The 18,064-nt window shown below is 48.3% G+C and overlaps 1 protein-coding gene across 1 annotated transcript in view; it reads left to right on the top strand.

The window, feature by feature from the left end:
• The first annotated feature begins 6,459 nt into the window (after positions 1–6,459).
• Positions 6,460–18,064, top strand: part of KRCC1 (lysine rich coiled-coil 1) — a 38,557-nt gene continuing 26,952 nt past the window's right edge. The window contains exon 1 of the mRNA XM_066572966.1: positions 6,460–6,654. Coding sequence (XP_066429063.1) covers positions 6,531–6,654 — 124 coding nt within the window. The 5' untranslated portion in view covers positions 6,460–6,530. The remainder of the gene's footprint in view (positions 6,655–18,064) is intronic.

Raw genomic sequence — 18,064 nt, forward strand, 5'->3', positions numbered from 1 at the left:
AAAGCGTTCATTGCGTTACCCGTGTGCGGATTATCGCCGCGGGTAATGCAGTGAAACATCGGCCATGGACAGCAGACCAAAGACTGATATTGTTTACTACAACCTGTCCTCCATCTCTTAATAAACCTACATGTGGGGTCCCACACACACTTTTCTGTCACTGACCTTTTAAACCTTCGTAAACCTTCTCATTATACAGTATGTGACAGTCTTAAACATCCGGTGTAATAACGATATCCAAAAATAAGTATGGGAGTAGGATAAATCTTTTTAGTAGGGAAGATTGGAATCATTGGTCAATTGCTTTGAGTCCTGAGCTTCAAAAGATAATTATGTTGAAAAATGGATGACCAAACAACTGGAACCGAAACCAAGGATGCAGAATGGTGAAACTGCCGAGGAAATTGATGTATACTATATGTCTGCACAATTTCTCTCCTGCTAGTATAAGGCGCTTAGTCCCGGGCTTTAATCCTGTGGTGCAATAGTAAAAATACAGCATGGGATTAAAACTCCTGCAACATAGCAGAAGCAGGTCGGGTGGTCAACTTCTCAGAGAGAGGGACGACGACCCGGAGGAAAAGACAGAAGCGGGTTATCGAGTAGAGGAAGTGACAGTGCTGTTTTCTCTATTGGCCTAACGATCACAAGATCACCAGATGCCCTCTGGCAAGACAGAGATACTAGGTGTTGGGATACCCAGCCTATCTCTGCCAGTGAATATTGTGAATATTTATGTTTTTTCCTATAACTGGGGTCCGATGGATTTTACACTTATGGTGGAAAACTGCGATGTAAGAAGAAAAGATGACAATGTGAATGTCCTGCACAGGTCTTATATGATATCATGGGAGACATGCATGTTAAAAAATATAAACAAAAATAAGATGAAAAAATTAAAGAATAAAATACAAATAATTTTTTTTAAAAAAGCCCACCGCCCACACAAACATAAACAGTCACCACAGCCACGCTGTAATCTGAGACTTTATCCGAAAATTAATTATCAAAATCTCTGAAACAAAATGGGGAACCCATCCCTGTGCTTTATTTTAGCATTAATGTACTCATTTAAAAGTTGAAAACTATACATTTTTTTAAAAAATCTCTTTTTTTTACTTTCAGTGAAAATTTCAGTCGAAAAATGGTATTAAAATAGCCCTACATGTCATTAAAGAAAAAAAGGTTTCTAGTCCTTTAGGACCAAAACACTCTAGTGTTTAAGGGGTTCATCCACCTGCACAATGGGGAACCCCACACACTGCTCTATCATCGACCTCCTGGCCATCAAAATTCTCAATGTATGTGACAGTCTTAATAACAATATCCAAAAATGGCTACAGGAGTACGATAAATCTTTTTACCAGCAGGGATTTGATTCATTGGTCTGCACTTTGAGTCAAGACAATTATTTTGAAAAGTGGATGACTAAACAACTGGAAGGGGAGCAATTCTTTACATTTGCTAAAAGATGCAGAATGGTGAAGCTGCCTAGGAAATGACTGTATTCTATACATCTGTATGGTTTCTCTTCTGTAACCACTGTTTTTGCCCCTACACATAGTAATTCTATAATCCTCTAGTGGTGGCATCCCCCGTACATACAGCGGTGCACTATATATTCGCTGGTAACACACGTCTTTTACAGAGAAGTTAACAAAACTATTAATAGAGCCAGTTCTAAGTGGAAATAGCAGAAGCCAGATTCCTGCTTTATCTGCAGCTCAGCTCCACTCAAGTCCAGACCCTTATCCACAAATGTAATGGCTAAATATATCTTACAATAGACATGTGTGCCTCCCTCTAATCCCAACACAGACATCCTAGTATATGACAGGTGGTGGGAAGCCGGTGCCGCATACTGGGATGCCACGCAGGGGACACAACTAAGCAACTACGTGTGCAAAAGGAACGGGGAGCCTCCTCATCTATCTGCAGAAGCTGAACATCCCAGAGCCTAAAGGAATCGACAGCTTTAGACCATCCCTTTTCATTAGGAACATCGGGTGTCCTGCTGCTTGGATCCCCAGCAATCCACTGTAATCAGTAGGATAATCTGGCAGCAAGTGTTCTATTTTTCTGCAGCTCCACCACAGGACAAATTAAGCATTACACAATACCCACTCAAGTCAATGACCCCCTAGATAGACGTTTGAGAGAAATAATCAAGAACCAGTCTTCTCCGCTTTCTAAGCACCATAATAATAGACTAAGGCCGCCTGCAGACGAGCGGGTCGGATCCGGCGGTGAGAATTCTCGCCACGGGACCCGACCCGAGAGCCTGCAGAGACGAGCGCGTACTCACCCGCGCCTGGCGGCCCCGGCTCTTTCATGTGCCGGCTGCCGTGCAGCCGGCGCATGCGCAGACCGGAGCCGGCGGCCAGGTGAGTGCGTGCCCCGCACAAAAATAGGACAAGCTGCGGTTTGTTTGCCGCGCGAGATTTCGCGCGGCCAAACCGCGGCCGTCTGCATAGGAGTGCGTATTGTAATGCACTCCTATACAAACTTTCAGTGGCGGAAATCCCGCCGCGGGATTTCCGCCCGTGTGCAGGCGGCCTAAGCCTGTACTGTAGCATGCCTTACAACTGTCCAGATTCAGTAGAACAGTCCTGGATTTAGGGGTCTGTCCTGCCCGTCTCCTGCAGGCTCCTCCACCCCTGCAGCTCCACCTGAGTCAATTAGGAAAAGGTAATCTTGTTTCTTTATCCTTAACACATGAACTGCAGCCGTCCAGTGCCCCTCTGTCTACAGACTCCTGCTCCTGGCTACAGACTCACTGTGCTCAGAGCTAGAAAGTTTTGACAGCGTTGCTGGGCAGTTGCAGTCTGTGTGAGACATGAAGCAAGAAGATTGACTTTTACTGATTGACTGAGGTGGGGGAGCAGAGGCACTATTAAGTGGGTCTACAGAAGGGCACTATAATATAATGGGGCACAGAGAGGGGTGATAGGGCCACTATGAGTAAGTGGAGTCTCCAAAGGGGCACTATAATTAAGTTGGGCCACAGAGGTAGCACTGTTAGTGGGGCCACACTGAGGGAACTATTACTGAGTAGGGCCACAGAGGGGGGAAAGTATCTGAGGCCACAGAGGGGGTACTATAACTAAGCAGGGCCACAGAGGAAGCACTGCAAGTAGGGCCACAGAAAGGGAACTATAACTGAGTCAGACCACAGAAAGGGAACAATAACTGAGACCACAGATGAGGCACTATGACTGAGGCCACAGAGGGGCCACAATCATTAAGTGAGGCTGTAGTGGCCCAGTACAATGGGGCCCCTCCTCACAAGTGTGCATGCATTGTGTCGTCTTGTCAGTGTCTTTTGTGTTGCATGATTGAGGTGTATTGCATACCTGCAGCACTGAATGGGTTAAGTGTCTAGTGATGATAGAACTGTCTAGAAAATGTATCTTCTTGTCTGTCACGTGACCATGTTTGATATATATTTTTGCAAGAGGTGGACAAGATATAGTGAGGTAGAGAGAGGATGGTAGTGTACTTGCAGAGGAGCCACACGGGCACCTTCAGCTCCGTGTGGCCCAGAATGGAGGAGGCTGAGAGAATGGCCTGATGGCTGCAGGGAACTACTACTACTTCCCGGAGTTCTCAGTCGACAGTGACGGAGGGAGAGAGAATTAAGAAAAGTTCTGTAGCGTATTCTCTTCTGACCATGAGTGTGTACCGGTAGACACTGAAAGAGAGGAAAGAGTGTTGCCTACAGATAACTATGACTGTGGTTTCTCCTGCATCCCCGTGAATTCTTCCTGTCACACCACTTGTCAAGACACTGTTCAGGTGGCACTAGATGTAAAGAGTTCTGTTATGGAAGTTTCAGTAAAACGACCAACCGGTATTCACAAGCGTGGTGAGCAGCCGCTGGCACGTGTGCCATAGCTCACCCCCACTAACCTAGACGGTGAGTGAGGAGACTCAAAAGGCCATTCATGCTCCTCTGGGTAATATGCAAATAAGGGAGATAGAATTATACCTCCACAGTGCCACCTATTGGAAGGCAGCATTCCTTCAAGCCAAAGTTAGACTTTTTATATAAGCCTTGTAACAATGACTGGGAATTAAAAGGGTGGCACTGTGGAGATATAATTCCATCTCCCTTATTTGCATATTACCCAGAGGAGCATGATGGCCTTTTGAGTCTCCTCACTCACTGTCTAGGTGCTCTCCCTAAGGAGAAAATATAGCGTTTCTGACCCTCTTGCACACTTCACTTTTATACTGGGGAATGCTGTTTGTGATCACTGTAATGGAGAAGTGACACTTAAAGGGATAATCTATAGGTCAGGGTTCTGTCATTCTGGACCCCCACGATCACCTGATTGAAGACGTTGCAGCGCACGGGTGAGGCACACCTCTTCTCAGGCTGGGAGCATCGTTATGTATTTTTTTGCACGTACCAATGAACACAAATTACAGTAAAAACCGTTCTTGCGCACTTAAATACACAACACCCTTTCCTCAAAAACACAGTACAAATGCGGACATAAGTGTCTGTACACCCATGTGAAGCCGGCCTGTGTACCCTTGTAGGGCTCATTAACACCGCAGTTCCAGTGTGTGACATTGGCACCATTTTCTCTGCATATATATGCGTCTTTAGTGCGCTTTTAGTGACATCGCTTCTGGATGCCTCAGTGCTTCGCACTTTCCTAACTGCATCAGGGCGCCGGATAGGAAGCACATCTGTGCGCAAAAGCAGCCACAATCGCGGTCCGGCGCCTTCAGTTATAAACACTATTCTTCAGTGTTCTGTTGGCTTTGGCTGGCAGCAACTACTGCTTTGTAATTGAGGATATCAGGGCTAATGGGAGAAGTGCGGATGCTTGCATCTTCAGGGCTTCCAAAATGGGTCAGCGGCTCCCTGGATCTTCAGCCCCACCCTCCCCCTTGTCATCATCATGGATGATTTGCACTGTCAGAACATGCGTGGCTTCCTTTTCCCCAGCGTGGCCGAGACACTAGGAAGGCGCCTTTGGAATTCTTGCTAGGAAGTGGCAAGTTTTCCCATGCACTCTTTATATGGATCCAGAGAAGGTGACGCCGCCATCCAACCCCTCGCGGTCCTTCATAATGTCTGCAGGTGACACGATGGCAGGTTGTACTCGGTAATCCCCAAATTAAATCCCCGGATAGCCCCTATCTTGCAGACCTGCAGCGTGTTACCAAGATGGCCGTGGCCATGAGCCGGAGGGTGTAGTCATGGGGTGATTTTAATGCGCAAGTTCAGTTCGATTGCGATATGGATGGAGCGCGCACGGAACACAACATACAAGTCGAAGCGCCTGCCATTTTTATTGGCGATTCTTGTTTAAGATACAATTGCGATATCGGTGGAAGTTCCTCAGACTGAGGCCGCCTGCAGTCGGGCGGGTCGGATCCGGCGGCAAGGATTCTCGCCGCAGGACCCGACCTGAGCGCCTGCAGGGACCAGCGCGTACTCACCCACGCCCGCGGCTCCGGCTGTTTAATGTGCCGTCTTGCGCAGACTGGAGCCGGCGGCGGGTGAGTGACGTTTCTGTGCGGGGCTCGCAGAGAAATAGAACATGCCGGTATGCAGGCTTCCAGCGGCGGAAATCCTGCCACGGAATTTCCGCTCGTGTGCAGGCGCCCTGACATCGCACTCGCCTGGTCGAAAACCCCTGATAGCAATGGATTTCCGTAGTTTTATTTTCACTACCGCTATTGTCACCCGTTAATTGTACGGGCGAGAAATGATAAGACCCGCCCCCTCTATCCCGAAAGTAGTGAATACACGGTGTGGGAAAGTTCGGGCAGTCGCCATCTTCCCGCCTTTTTTTTTTTTAAACCCCTGCGCTTTGGCGTGGGGTTTGGAAAGCCGACAAGGGATTCCCCTCGTTCAGTCGCACCTACGTTTCGTGCCGCCGAGCGTAGTTGCGCCCACAGTAGTCTAAATAAGCCCTTAATTTGATATCGCCACAATCATAACGACACAACTAAGTTAGCACATAATTTATACCGCATAATAATGCCCCCCCCCCCAAAAAAAAATGGCGCAATTGCATTTTTTCCATTTCACCCCCCTTTGAAAAATGCTGTTTTTCGATGCATTACGTGGTACACACGTGCATATAACACTGCCTGTAAAAACAAGCCCTCACATAACTATCTTGTCAGAAAATAGACATTTTGGTTCTTGTACAATGGAAAAGGAGGAGTTAAAATAGAAACTCCAAAAAAATGGAAAAACTAGCCGGTCCTCGCGGGGTTAACACGTCAGCAGTCTACAGATAGCAGTGAGGTACGCTGCAAAGAGTTTTGCACAACCCTAACAGGACTTCGACCGCCGCCAGAAAGTAAAATGGCCGCTAGCAGCAGCGCGCCGCCCAACGTGGCATCACGTGACGGCCAGCTTCCGCTCACGGCTCGAACGGGCCGCTGGGAAATCCCCAGATAAACCGTGCGTGCGTGTGCGTCATGCGTGACGTCGGGGCCCACACCCCGGTGCGGCCAGTTCCTCGGAGGGTGGGGGAGGCGGCTCACACAGTGCCTGTAACATGGCGTCGGAGGGTGCGATCATCCCGCAGCTAGTGGAGAGTATAACACAGAGCAGCAGTAGTGTGCCCATGGCGGGGGGGGACATTAGTAGTAGTGCCCACACCACCATCCCCTGCCAGACAGGTGAGTGTGAGTGCCCGGAGGAGGACGGGAGGGACACACAGGGGCTCCTCCATCCTGGAACTTGTAGTGCTCTTAAACTTGTCTAGGACTTTCCAGAATACTTCTCCCCCCCCTCTTGTGCCCACTGGGGCACTTGGCACGTCCGCCCTGTGCTGATTGGGTGGCGTCTGCTGGTCACGTGATGTATATGGTTATGGCTTGACTTTGGCGCTGTAGGTGGTGCGTCGCCGTGGGTTACAAATGATGGGGGTGCGGGAAGGACGGCGATCTGTAGACGGGCCCAGCAAGTCTTGTACCCAGCTCTACCCGGCGGCCATTACCAGCTGTAAAGTGGGTGACGCATCTGTTAAAGGGACGAGCTGCCGGCGGTGCTGGTGGGGCAACAGACTTACAGGGGCTTCCGGGGGAAATCCTGGTGAGCTATCCTTGGGGTGGGTCACCAGTAGGTGATCGGATGAGGCCGCTGCTCGGGCGCCCGCTGACAACGCCACGGAGCAGAAGCGGCTTCGGCCAGGTCACAGCTACTTGTGTCAGCGCCATACACTTGTGCTGGCAGCGGGCGCCCGGTGAGGGGTGGACCCTGCGGGTCACCTACTGATGGGTCCTCAGTGGTATTGGTGCCCGGAGACCCCGTAATATCAGTCGTTCCCCATGGGGCTGATCGGCGTCTTGTATCGCTGGTTGCCCCGGCTGCCATTACCCCTGAGGCCGCTCACCCACTACTGGATTTCAGATGTGATCATGCGTGTGCGGGACTGCCGTCTCCTGACTCCAGGCCTTATAGGGCATTACGATGCCCGGCGCTGGTAAAGGAGAGCGGCGGTGGGACTCATCCGTGTTCTGGGCGCAAAATCGGATCCGAAATACGTTATCGCTGGCCTAAAGCTGCCCATCACTGTTGGGGCTAATCATCGCTCTACAACAGCTGTCTCCACCAGCCCCCTATATACTTGTATGGTCAGCCAGGGAGGTAAGCTGTAGTCAGACACTTCTGGTGGATGCTCATCTTCCAGGGCACATAAAAGACTTCCAATGCTTACCCCAGTATCATCTGTCTGGAGAACACTGAGCGGCCCGCATACGTGTTCGGCCGCCTGCACATGAACGGGTCGCATTCCGCATGCGGGAGCCCGCAACGGAATCCGACCCTGTGCCTGGCTGGCATCCCTGTATTTTCTGCACTGCGGGTGGTCTGGCGGCTCGCCGTTGGACATGCGCAATACAGATCTTTATTTTATTTTCCCGAGCTGTTGCTAGGCGATGACCTTGCGGAAGGGCCGCGGATTCGGCGTCCGTTTGGACGGCTTCCATTGAATTCAGTGAAAGCTGTGAGTCCGCATGGAGATAGAACACGCTGCGACTTCTCCTCCGCACAAACACAACACAGCAAATGTTAGGATGACGTCACACGACCGACTATCAGACGGGGCGACGGTGGAGCGCATCGGAGGTCCCCTCCGGCCCCCTCCAGTGGACAGGCAAGGGAATGGCTGCCTGTTTACACGGAGCTGAAACGAGGTGCTTCTGTGGTCACACGGGGGAGCGAGCGCTTAAAGTTAATACTTTTGAATCCCTTTTAATTTTTGGGGGGCTGGTAGTTGGCACATGTGAAGCACCCTTGGGGTCCCTTTAGGCCGCCTTCATGTCTGTGCTGGGACCTCCCAACGCGGTTCCATCATGAGGCTTCTTTCACACAAGCGTTTCATGATGGCTATCTTGCCGCGATAACACGCTGGCCGAACATCCCGGCTATCTGAGGCGCTGGGCTCCATCGCACGTCTTCAGATGGGCAGGGTTTTTTTCGCGCCCGGAAAAGATAGGACTTCTCCTATCTGTTGTGGGAATATGCGTGGCCGTTCCCATAGACTCCTGTGGGAGCCGCCGGAAAAGGGAAGGGATCAGAGGCTCACGTTGCTAAAGTCCCTCCCCTTGCCGGCAGCTCTCATAGGCTGGGGCAGAGGGGGGAAGGAGTTTAGCGCCCTGGCTCTGCTCAGCTCCCGCCCTTCCCTTAGCTGGAGAGGGGGAGGGAGTTTAGCAGAGCAGAACTCTCACCCCCCGGCCGACAGTATTCCAGGCTGCGGCGTATATATGCTGCAGCCCAGCCGTCTGAATGGGCAAGAAGACGGGAGCTGCGACTTGGTTGCAGTTGCTTCTCATTCATGTGATTTTTGTCCGTGATGTGGGCGGCCGAAAATCGCAGCACCTGTGTGAAAGAGCCCGAATACGAGTCCGCTTGGCCAGAGGAGCCCTCTTTCCTGCACCCTAAACAGAACCCCTGTAGCAGATGTGAAGGTGACCCAACTCCTGTGCATCTTGGGCCCTTGTTGGCATTTTATCGATTTCTGCTACCGCTCTGCCCAAACAACCAATCAGGTTGAATCAGCCAACCCAAACAACCAATCAGGTTGAATCAGCCAACCCAAACAACCAATCAGGTTGAATCAGCCAACCCAAACAACCAATCAGGTTGAATCAGCCAACCCAAACAGCCAATCAGGTTGCTTAAATTGCTGAATAGGGCAGAGCTGTTGCAGAAATTGATAATATGCCTCCTGTTGACTCAATATAGCAAGTCAGTCGCTGCTCATTTAAAGGGCTGATCGCTGACATGAGTGGGTAGAAGCGCTCATCGGAGTGCCGCCCCCCTTCAGCTGTGAGCGGCTTTAGTTTCGGTGTACTGTTCTCGAATACTTTCCCTGTATTCTTACAGTCTTTGAGGAGAACCCGTCAGAGCTGAAGGGGAGCAACTTTTGCCCCTTCATTTCAGCGATCAATGGGAACGTCAGCACCCGGAGCCCCGCCGCTGAAACGTCTGACATGTCGCTGAGATGTGTGAACGGCTTTCTTATCCGATTAGAGACGGCGGATTACGAGGATTCCGCTATTGAACAACGCTGCACAGTTACAAGCGCAAAAGTTGTGAGATGTTTTCTTTATCTGTACGGATTGTCAGCGGCAGGTTTTCTGCATTTATACATAAAGTGAACATAACCCCTCTGGCTCCTTCGGGTCTGTAGGTGCTTTATCTTCTCTGTAGTCATGTGACTTTAAGGTCCTTTTAGGCCGGTCTCACATGACCTTATTTGGATTGCGGATTACGCGATCAGTGTCCATGCTGTAAAATGCGGGCATTGAAAGGCATGTGATGCAGATTCCACGATCGGAAAGAAATTGCAGCATGCGCTATTGTCACAGAATCCGCGCCGGTGGCCTCCATTGATGTCAGTGTGGGAGTCCGACCCGCAGCCCGTACGCAGGTAACATTGCGCATGGGCTGTAGGTACCCGCATCATCGCTAAGCGACGGTACAGGAAACTCAAGCTTAAAAAAAAAAAAGCTGTACTGCACATGAGCGCCTGTGAGCCTCCGCGGTCATAAGCCATACAAATAATTGTAGGACACACAACCAGAGTCCGCTGCAGGCCTCCCGCATGCAGAATCCAACCCAGTCAAGTGAGGCCGGCCTAAGGCTGCCCGTCCACGGGTGTTTTTGCATAGTGTTCCCCACGACGATAATCCGGCTGTGGGGAATGCAGTGAACGCTTTCCATAGCATTGCTATGGAAAGTGCAGCCCCCCCCCCCCCTGTCCACGAGTGGCCAATCATAGTGATTCTCCACTCGCGAGCGGCAAATCGCAGCATGCTGTGATTTGCCGCGGTGAGCCTATCTGTCAGATAGGCTCATTGCGGAGATCCATCAGCTGGTTCCGGCTCCTGTGGAGGAGATCCGCCGCAGGATATCGCAACGCCCGTGGACAGGCAGCCTTAGACAGAACAATTTGCTTTGGTAGAGGAGTGCCCATCACCAAATTGGTGCTCATCTAGCAGCAAAAAGAGAAACCCCAAAGGGTGAGGGAATCCCAACTCCAATAAGTCTGCCCGCCACTCAAGTTTAAGTTTTTGGACCAAAAAAACCTCAACAAAGTAGTCAAAGAATAAATGAGCGAGAGGCAGCAGTTATGGAGGCAGGTAAGAGGCAAAAGGTTATTCCTCCATAAAAACCAAGGAAACGTTTCGACCCACAAACGGTCTTTTTTTTTAAGTTCATGGAGTTTGATGAAGACCATTTGTAGGTCGAAATGTTTCCTTGGCTTTTATGGAGGAATACATGTTTGCCTTTTATCTGCATCTAGCAGCTCTTTCCATGGGCCGATTCAGACTGTATCGGGGGACGGACGAGATAACCGTGGCGCTGCCGCAGCAGGACAAGAAGCACAACGGGGACGCTTACATTTACCAGGCAACGTGTTTCAGCTTCAAGAAAGTGTTGGTATGATGATGGAACACGTTGGGGGTAAATGTCAGTGTTTCTGTTATCCAGCTTCAGCACCACCATGGTTGCCTTCCTGGTTTTCTTCCGTTGCTCATGGAGGTACCTTGCCCTGCTACTGCTTGCAAGGGGATGCAGTTGATAAGCAAACTAACGTGTTGTGCTGCAAGCACAACTGCTTTAGATGAGAATTTCTTAAGTTACAAGGTAGCACGGAGCGCTTTAAAAAAAAAAAAAAAATTACTCCTAGAGCCTCATCGTTGTCGGCAGCACATTCCTGTTCAGATGGGGAGGTGTGCCCCAACAATCATCCTTTTCGGTGCTGCATAAAAGTTGCAATCATCCTACAAATAGGAATTTGCTAGTTTGTCTCATGATTGGCATTACCTTCACATGGCTGATTTGGCAAAAGAATGTCCCTAGCAATGTTCCTGCCTGATCATCAGGCCTTGTGAAAGCTCCATTAGTATTTAATGCCTGTGAGACGGGTGCAGCCAGATCTCCCATGACTCAGCTGAGGCTGCCTTTCATCTGGGTTGGTAGTGTGCATCTGAGAAGTCTGCCAGGAGGATTCTTAAAGGGAACCTCAGGCCTATAAGATGCCAATTGATGGCACTTCTGTTATGGACATGGAGGATAAAGACTTGGATATTACTCGCACCACTTTATGCTGCCACAGATTCCTTTTTATACTCTGATTCTGCCAATTGATGGCACCCGTCACCCATAGGCTGCCAGTGTAAATAATAAAAGTATACTGCGCCGTAATACCCTCTCGCTGGATGCTTCTTGGGCTAGTATAGTCTGCTGTGCTAGTCCATGCATAAAACAACCCTAATGGATGCCACCCAAACAGCGGCCAAATTAGACTCCCTCATTGAATAGCGGTCTATCGATCTGTATGTATCAGGAACGCTTTCTCAGCGCATACAGTGAACCGTAGGCGGTGGGAGATGAGCCTGAACTGAATATGATCACTTGAGTTGGAGACTTAGGTTAGTTTATGTTGAACTGTGTGAAGTCTGGATGTTGTGGTCATTGTATGGGTGCTGACCTGCGCCATATTTTGGCAGAGGGACCAGTTATGGCACATCTCCACCATCGTAGCTCACTCCGTACACAAGAGATAAAGCAAAGAGACTTCACATATATTCAGGGACTTCTGCAGATTTGTACTGTGCACCGTTGTTACTGTGGTGGGAAGTTCTCAGGGACAGGGAGATGCGCCAAAGTTATATATGGGCGCATAACCTCTGGTTTAAGGATGGGTTCACCAATATTGACCCAGCCTTGTTTATTGGGCATAGAACCCACAAAGTCAGACCGAGCTGCTGCAATGTGTAGGAAGCTGTCCACTTCTGGCTTCGTGTACACTGGTCGAGGCCTGGTGGGCACCCACTGATCAAGTATTTATGATCTATTTTGATGACCTTGAGGGTTGGTCATCCATAGATCAGGCCTAGATAAGTGGGTCATCTGATAGTATGATGGCCCATCTGAAAGATACGGTGCGCCTGTAAACATTTTTTTTTCTTTTGTGTGAGAGGTGTCAGATGTTATTAGTTGGGCTTTGTGACCAAACGGCGGGGGAACTCCTCCTAGCGCCGCGCCTCTTCTGATTCAGGGATGAGCGCATCCCCAAGCCTGTCATCAGAAATCTTTCATGCACATTGTATTGGGGAATTCCTGATGACCTCTGGGAGATATTAAGATCTGCCAGTCAGAAAACAAAGTGGCACGGCACTCAGCGGGCCGCCATGCTCCTTTCGTTCTAGCAGTTGACAAGGTATAGATGCCATCAATTACAACATCTGACGGGTCGGAAAATGTCTAGAGGTGTTTTCTGCAACTTTACTATTGATGACCAATCCTCTGGATAGGTAATTAGTAGTTCATTGGCAGAGGTTCACAGCTCAGGACCCTGGCGATCAGCTGTTCGCCTGACCCGCCATCGCTGTGGATCGAGCCGGAAGCAAAAAGCGCTGCCCAGGTTTGTAATGTGGGCTCAATTCCCATTGAATTCGGAGGGAGCTGTGCTCTCATTATCAAACCAGCCTGGAGAGAGCGGTCAACTTCTGACTTCAGTAACAGTAGGCCCAGCTAACATCGGATTGGCAGGGATCCTGAGCAGCCGACCTCCGCTGATCAACTATTGATGACCTAAGGATAGGTCATCAATAGTGAAGTCCTAGAAAACTCCTTCAAACATGAACCTTTGTGAAAGATCTTTTATACTTGAGGAGATTACATAGATAACAGGATGCGTCTTGAACACTTTCCGATAAGGGCAACCACTGAGACTTCAAATCCCCTCAGGCTTCCTTGTTAGCCCATTTACAGAGGCAATTAGCAATTCCCTAATATATTAGTGTAGGCTCACCAGGATACAGTGTGTCATGGGAGAAGAATTTCAGCTAGAACACTCACGATGTGAGCTTATGTTCCTACCACTTATATTGTCCTTGGGCCCATGATCAAGACAAGTCCTGACCCTGACAATCAGTAGTGGAAGTGGTCTACTGTGTCCTCTCCGTTCTGGGTATGCGTAGGGGGACAAGCTTCCTAAGATTGACCCAGGTTGGATCAGGGCCAGATAGATCTTCCCGTCTACCTTCAGCCATATCATGGGGGATCCTGTAGACATACATACCGTAGAAGGGAGACTTACCTTGCAGTGTACACAATGGGGGTAATGCACTCAAGGTCCCCTATATGTATAAACCTGTTCCAAACACCCTGTGTGTGCAGTGTTCCTCTGAGAGATCTACCACGTGTAAGTAGGTTCATAATATAGAGCTGACTCACTGATGTTACTGCAATTAGAAGTAAGTGACCGCCACGTTTCCTGATCGCCAATACCTATAAGGTACACGGGTGTTTAGAACGCCGTAGAATACACTGGCGCATATGTGGGAGATGCCCTCACGGCTCCGTGTACCCAGAATGAGACCGGAGCTCACAACTGGTTTTTTTTTTTTTTTTTAAAGCTGGATTATTAAAGGGTTTGTCCAGCAATTTTTTTAACCTACGGTTGTATGTGTGTTCAAATAACGAAACTGGCTGTACTTCGCTGTCCTCAGACCCAGAGATCCAGCCCTGCGGTCCTCCCAGTCTTTGTTGTGGAACGGCTACCCTCTTACTGCTGTAGTCAATCTGAGGTTGCCACAGCCAGATGCCATTCTCCTGGCGCTGTGAGCAGATATGCCAAGAGGAAGGCACCTGACTGCTGCAGCCTCTGATTGGCTATCGCGGTCAGGTGGTCGCCGTTCCACGAAAAAGACTGGGAGGACTATATATATGGCTGCAGTGCTGGCGTACGTCTGGTTTTATTTTAACACGTACAATCGTAAGTTTTAAAAAAATCCAGCAACTGGACAACCCCTTTAAGAGGACCAGCACGGACAATTGTCCTGGCGTAGCATGCTGGATCTGTCCACATGTTGACATGGGTTGTTCTGGCTGTGACATAGGTACCAAGTTGGGGTTAGTGACATTTTGATGTTCTGGTTGGTCATGTTAAGGTCCATTTAGACAAAATGATTATCACTCACAATTCGCTCAAAAGACGTCTTTTGAGCGATAATCGTTGTCTGCATTTACACGGCAAGATGAACGCTTAAACTGCAGTCTGAGTGACAGTTTTGAGCGTTCACTTTGCATAAGTGTGTAAATGAAAGCTCACGCTGTATGCAGAACACAAGCGGGACCGCTATCTTTTGCATACAGCTGCTGTCTTCTTGGAGCGCTCAGCTGGTACACAGCTGAGCCCTCCGAGCTGGGTTTGCAGAACACAGCTTGAGCACTGTCTTCTGCATGCTCCTGCTGTGTTCACGGAGCACTCAGCTGGTATCCAGCTGAGCAGGGTATGTAGAAGACAGCTGGAGCACTGTCTTCTGCATACTCCTGCTGTGTTCTCAGAGCTCTCAGCTGGTATCCAGCTGAGCGCTCCAAGCGGGGTATACAGAAGACAGCTGGTGCGCTGTCTTCTGCATACTTCCGCTGTGTTCTCAGAGCGGGATACCAGCTAAAACAATAGTATTAGCCGTATCCCGCTGAGAACTCAGCGCGCAGCACTGATAAGACTCATCGTTATCTTTCAGCTTGCTGAAAGACAACAATGAGCGAATCGTTAATGAAAACTGCACAATGGCCGCACATTTAGATGGCTTTGAGTGACTTTTGAGCGGGAATTGTTGGGTCTAAATGGGCCTTTAATTATGCAGTAGAATAAAGTCCAGTGGGATACAAAGTCAACATGCTACAGATGCTAAAGTGGCGTCTAACTCCAGCCTAAAGATCTGTAGCCTTGAAGACCCTTGTTCGTTGACTTTGGAGAGTCTTCAGCCTGAGTTTGAGGACCTTAAAGTCCATTAGAATTTAACTATACCATCAGGTTACTCTACGGCCTCCTTCTCATATATGATGTGGTTAGGGAGCCCTTTGGATCTGTTCTTTGTATGATCTGGGGAGCCCCCTCCGTCGCATCGATACATGGTATAATAAAGTGATCCCTCCACTTTGAGCATGAGGTATGGCATCTTTTGTTTGTTTTCCATCCTTTGATGTCATACATTTTGCAGATAGCCCGGTACCACACACACAAAAGCATCATCTCGAATATAGAAGTGGTCTTTGCCTAACTTCTAATAAAAATCTAGATGATTAATGTTTAATGATATTGATAGTGCTGACTTTGCTTTTTCTCTTTGATGATGACCCATGCCGTACGTTACAGAGGTGGGAGTAGCACTTCATCAGCGTAAGCCACGCAGAGCCATTGCAAATAATGACACATGAATACTAAAGGAGCCCATTCACATTCGGTACCAGGTCCTCTTTGCCTCTTTGTTTTAGGCATCAATGGGGGTCCCAACTTTATGGATGAAATGTTTGGAAGCAAAATTTCCATTTTAATTGCCCCCCCCCCCCCCCCCCCCCATTTCTGAAAGAAATCACTTGAGCGTACACAGTGGTCCTCAGTAACTCTGTTATACAGTTGCAGTCAAACTTATACCAGCCCCATTGTAAATTAGCTTTATTTGCCAAATGTGCAAACTTTCAGCTATTTGTAGAAAACAAACAGAATTTAAATAGATCGACACAACTAAGGCCGGGTATAATATGTCCGGCACAAAGTACCGGAAGAAAAAGCGCTGCATGCAGCGCTTTGTCTTCCACTAAAATGCCGGGCGGCTGAGCAGAAGCCGAACTGACCCTATTAAAAATCAATGTGGGCTGCTCGGCCAGGGGATCCCTCTTTCCTGCGCCCTGAATGGAGCAGCAAAACGGAATCCCCGCCGAAGATGTGAAGGCAGCCTAATATAACAAGTGGTTTCTCCACAGTCGCCACAAAATGCTACTTTTAATGACGACTTGAATTATTCAACCCCTTCAGGACAAGCGTCTTTAGTACTTAGTAGAGCACTAGCGACCTGCTACAAACGTGATGTCTAGCCAGACAGCATCTGCTGAGGAATTCACCCTTTTTCTCATGGGCAATAGCCTCCAGTTCCATAATATTCTTGGGTTTGTGTGTTGTAACAGTCTTCACATCCCACCAAAGCTTTTTTTGGAGTTCAATTTAGGTGACTCTGATGGCCATTCCAGACTATTCAAGCACTACTTCTGAAACCAAGCCCTGGTGGACTTAGAGGTACGCTTAGGATCATTGTCCCGTTGGAAGGTCCAATGACGTCCAAGCGTCACCTTACAGAAGGCATCATGTTTTCTCCTAGGATTTCCTAATACTAGATGAAATCCCTCTTGCCCTCGACACGCTGCAGGTTTTCAGTGCCAGAGGGTGTCTAGGAGCATTCAGAGCCTTTTGCTGTCTTTTTGTAACCCTTTCCTTGTTTGTGCAAGGTAATGTTCTTATCTTAACTTTTTGGACCACTCTCTTGACTTACCCACATTTCTAATATGCAATCAAATGTCCGTCACCAAAGACCTAGCCAGTGTGGGTATTTGATGTTTTATCTCAAGCACACCTGATGCAGTCCTTGATTAGTTGCCTCAGGTGTACTTGAGACACTGGATTTATAAGTGATGGTTTCTTTTCGTAGGGTTGAATAATTCTGAGACTACAGTAGTCATTAAAAGTGGCATTTAGTGTTAAATTTGGAAAATGCTCTTGTTATATTGAAAATTTGGAAAAGTAATGCTCACCATCATTCACCTATTGGCTGTTTTTCAGTGGACGAACACAGACCGTCGGCAGTGTGGCATTCAATGACGTGATTCCGGTTTATGAAATCAAATAATTTCTCCTTTATTGATTTTCCATTAAACCTCACACGACTATGGAGCCGCAGAGACTGCATCCATTTGCCTATGCTTTTCTAACACGTTTTTGGCCGTGAACAAGAACTTTATGTGCAGAATGCATAGATGCACAGACGCTGTCTTTGTAGGTTCATGTCGTCAATTTTAATGGAAAAATCCATAAAGAAGAAAATTTTATTTGACAACCCAGAATCGCTTCATTGAATGCACTTGTTATCTCAGCTGTGTTATTATTTAAAGGGGTATTCCGGTGATTTAAAGTGAGAATAGACTTGCATGTAATTCTATAATCTAGTGTTCTGACTTGTTTTACAAAGCTGCATAGATATTGCCTTACTTGCCCCCGCTTAGTTCTCCAGGGGTTACGTCCTGTATGCTCCACTGTTACTGGTCGGGCATGCTCAGTACTTGATGACACAGTTTATACAGTTGTGAATACGCACTCATCAGTAACTGGCAATGGGGCATTGTGGGAGATGTAGTTTTTGCACTGCCAGGGGCTACTTATAATAACAATGTGGATATCTGAAGCTGCAGTGACACAGATTGGCAAAAAAAGGTGTCGGAGTTCGGTCTGACGAGTTAGATGGACATTTGGAATAATAGCAATAAGTGAAAACATTAAGGAAACTTTGCTCAGTCTCCGGAATGCCCCTTTAAATTGTTAGTTTGTTTATTTTTTAGACAGGCGAAAGTTTGTAAATGTGGCAAATACACATAATTTGCAGTGAGGGTTGATTAATTGTGATTGTAACTGATGATGTTGAGCCACACTGAATAGTTAAAGGTAGGACTAGTAAATAGTCTGTGATGTGGCCTGACCCCAGTTTTAAAGTTGTATTCTTATCTAGCAAGTTA

This window comes from Eleutherodactylus coqui, chromosome 7, assembly GCF_035609145.1.
Source record: "Eleutherodactylus coqui strain aEleCoq1 chromosome 7, aEleCoq1.hap1, whole genome shotgun sequence".
Taxonomy (NCBI): domain Eukaryota; kingdom Metazoa; phylum Chordata; class Amphibia; order Anura; family Eleutherodactylidae; genus Eleutherodactylus; species Eleutherodactylus coqui.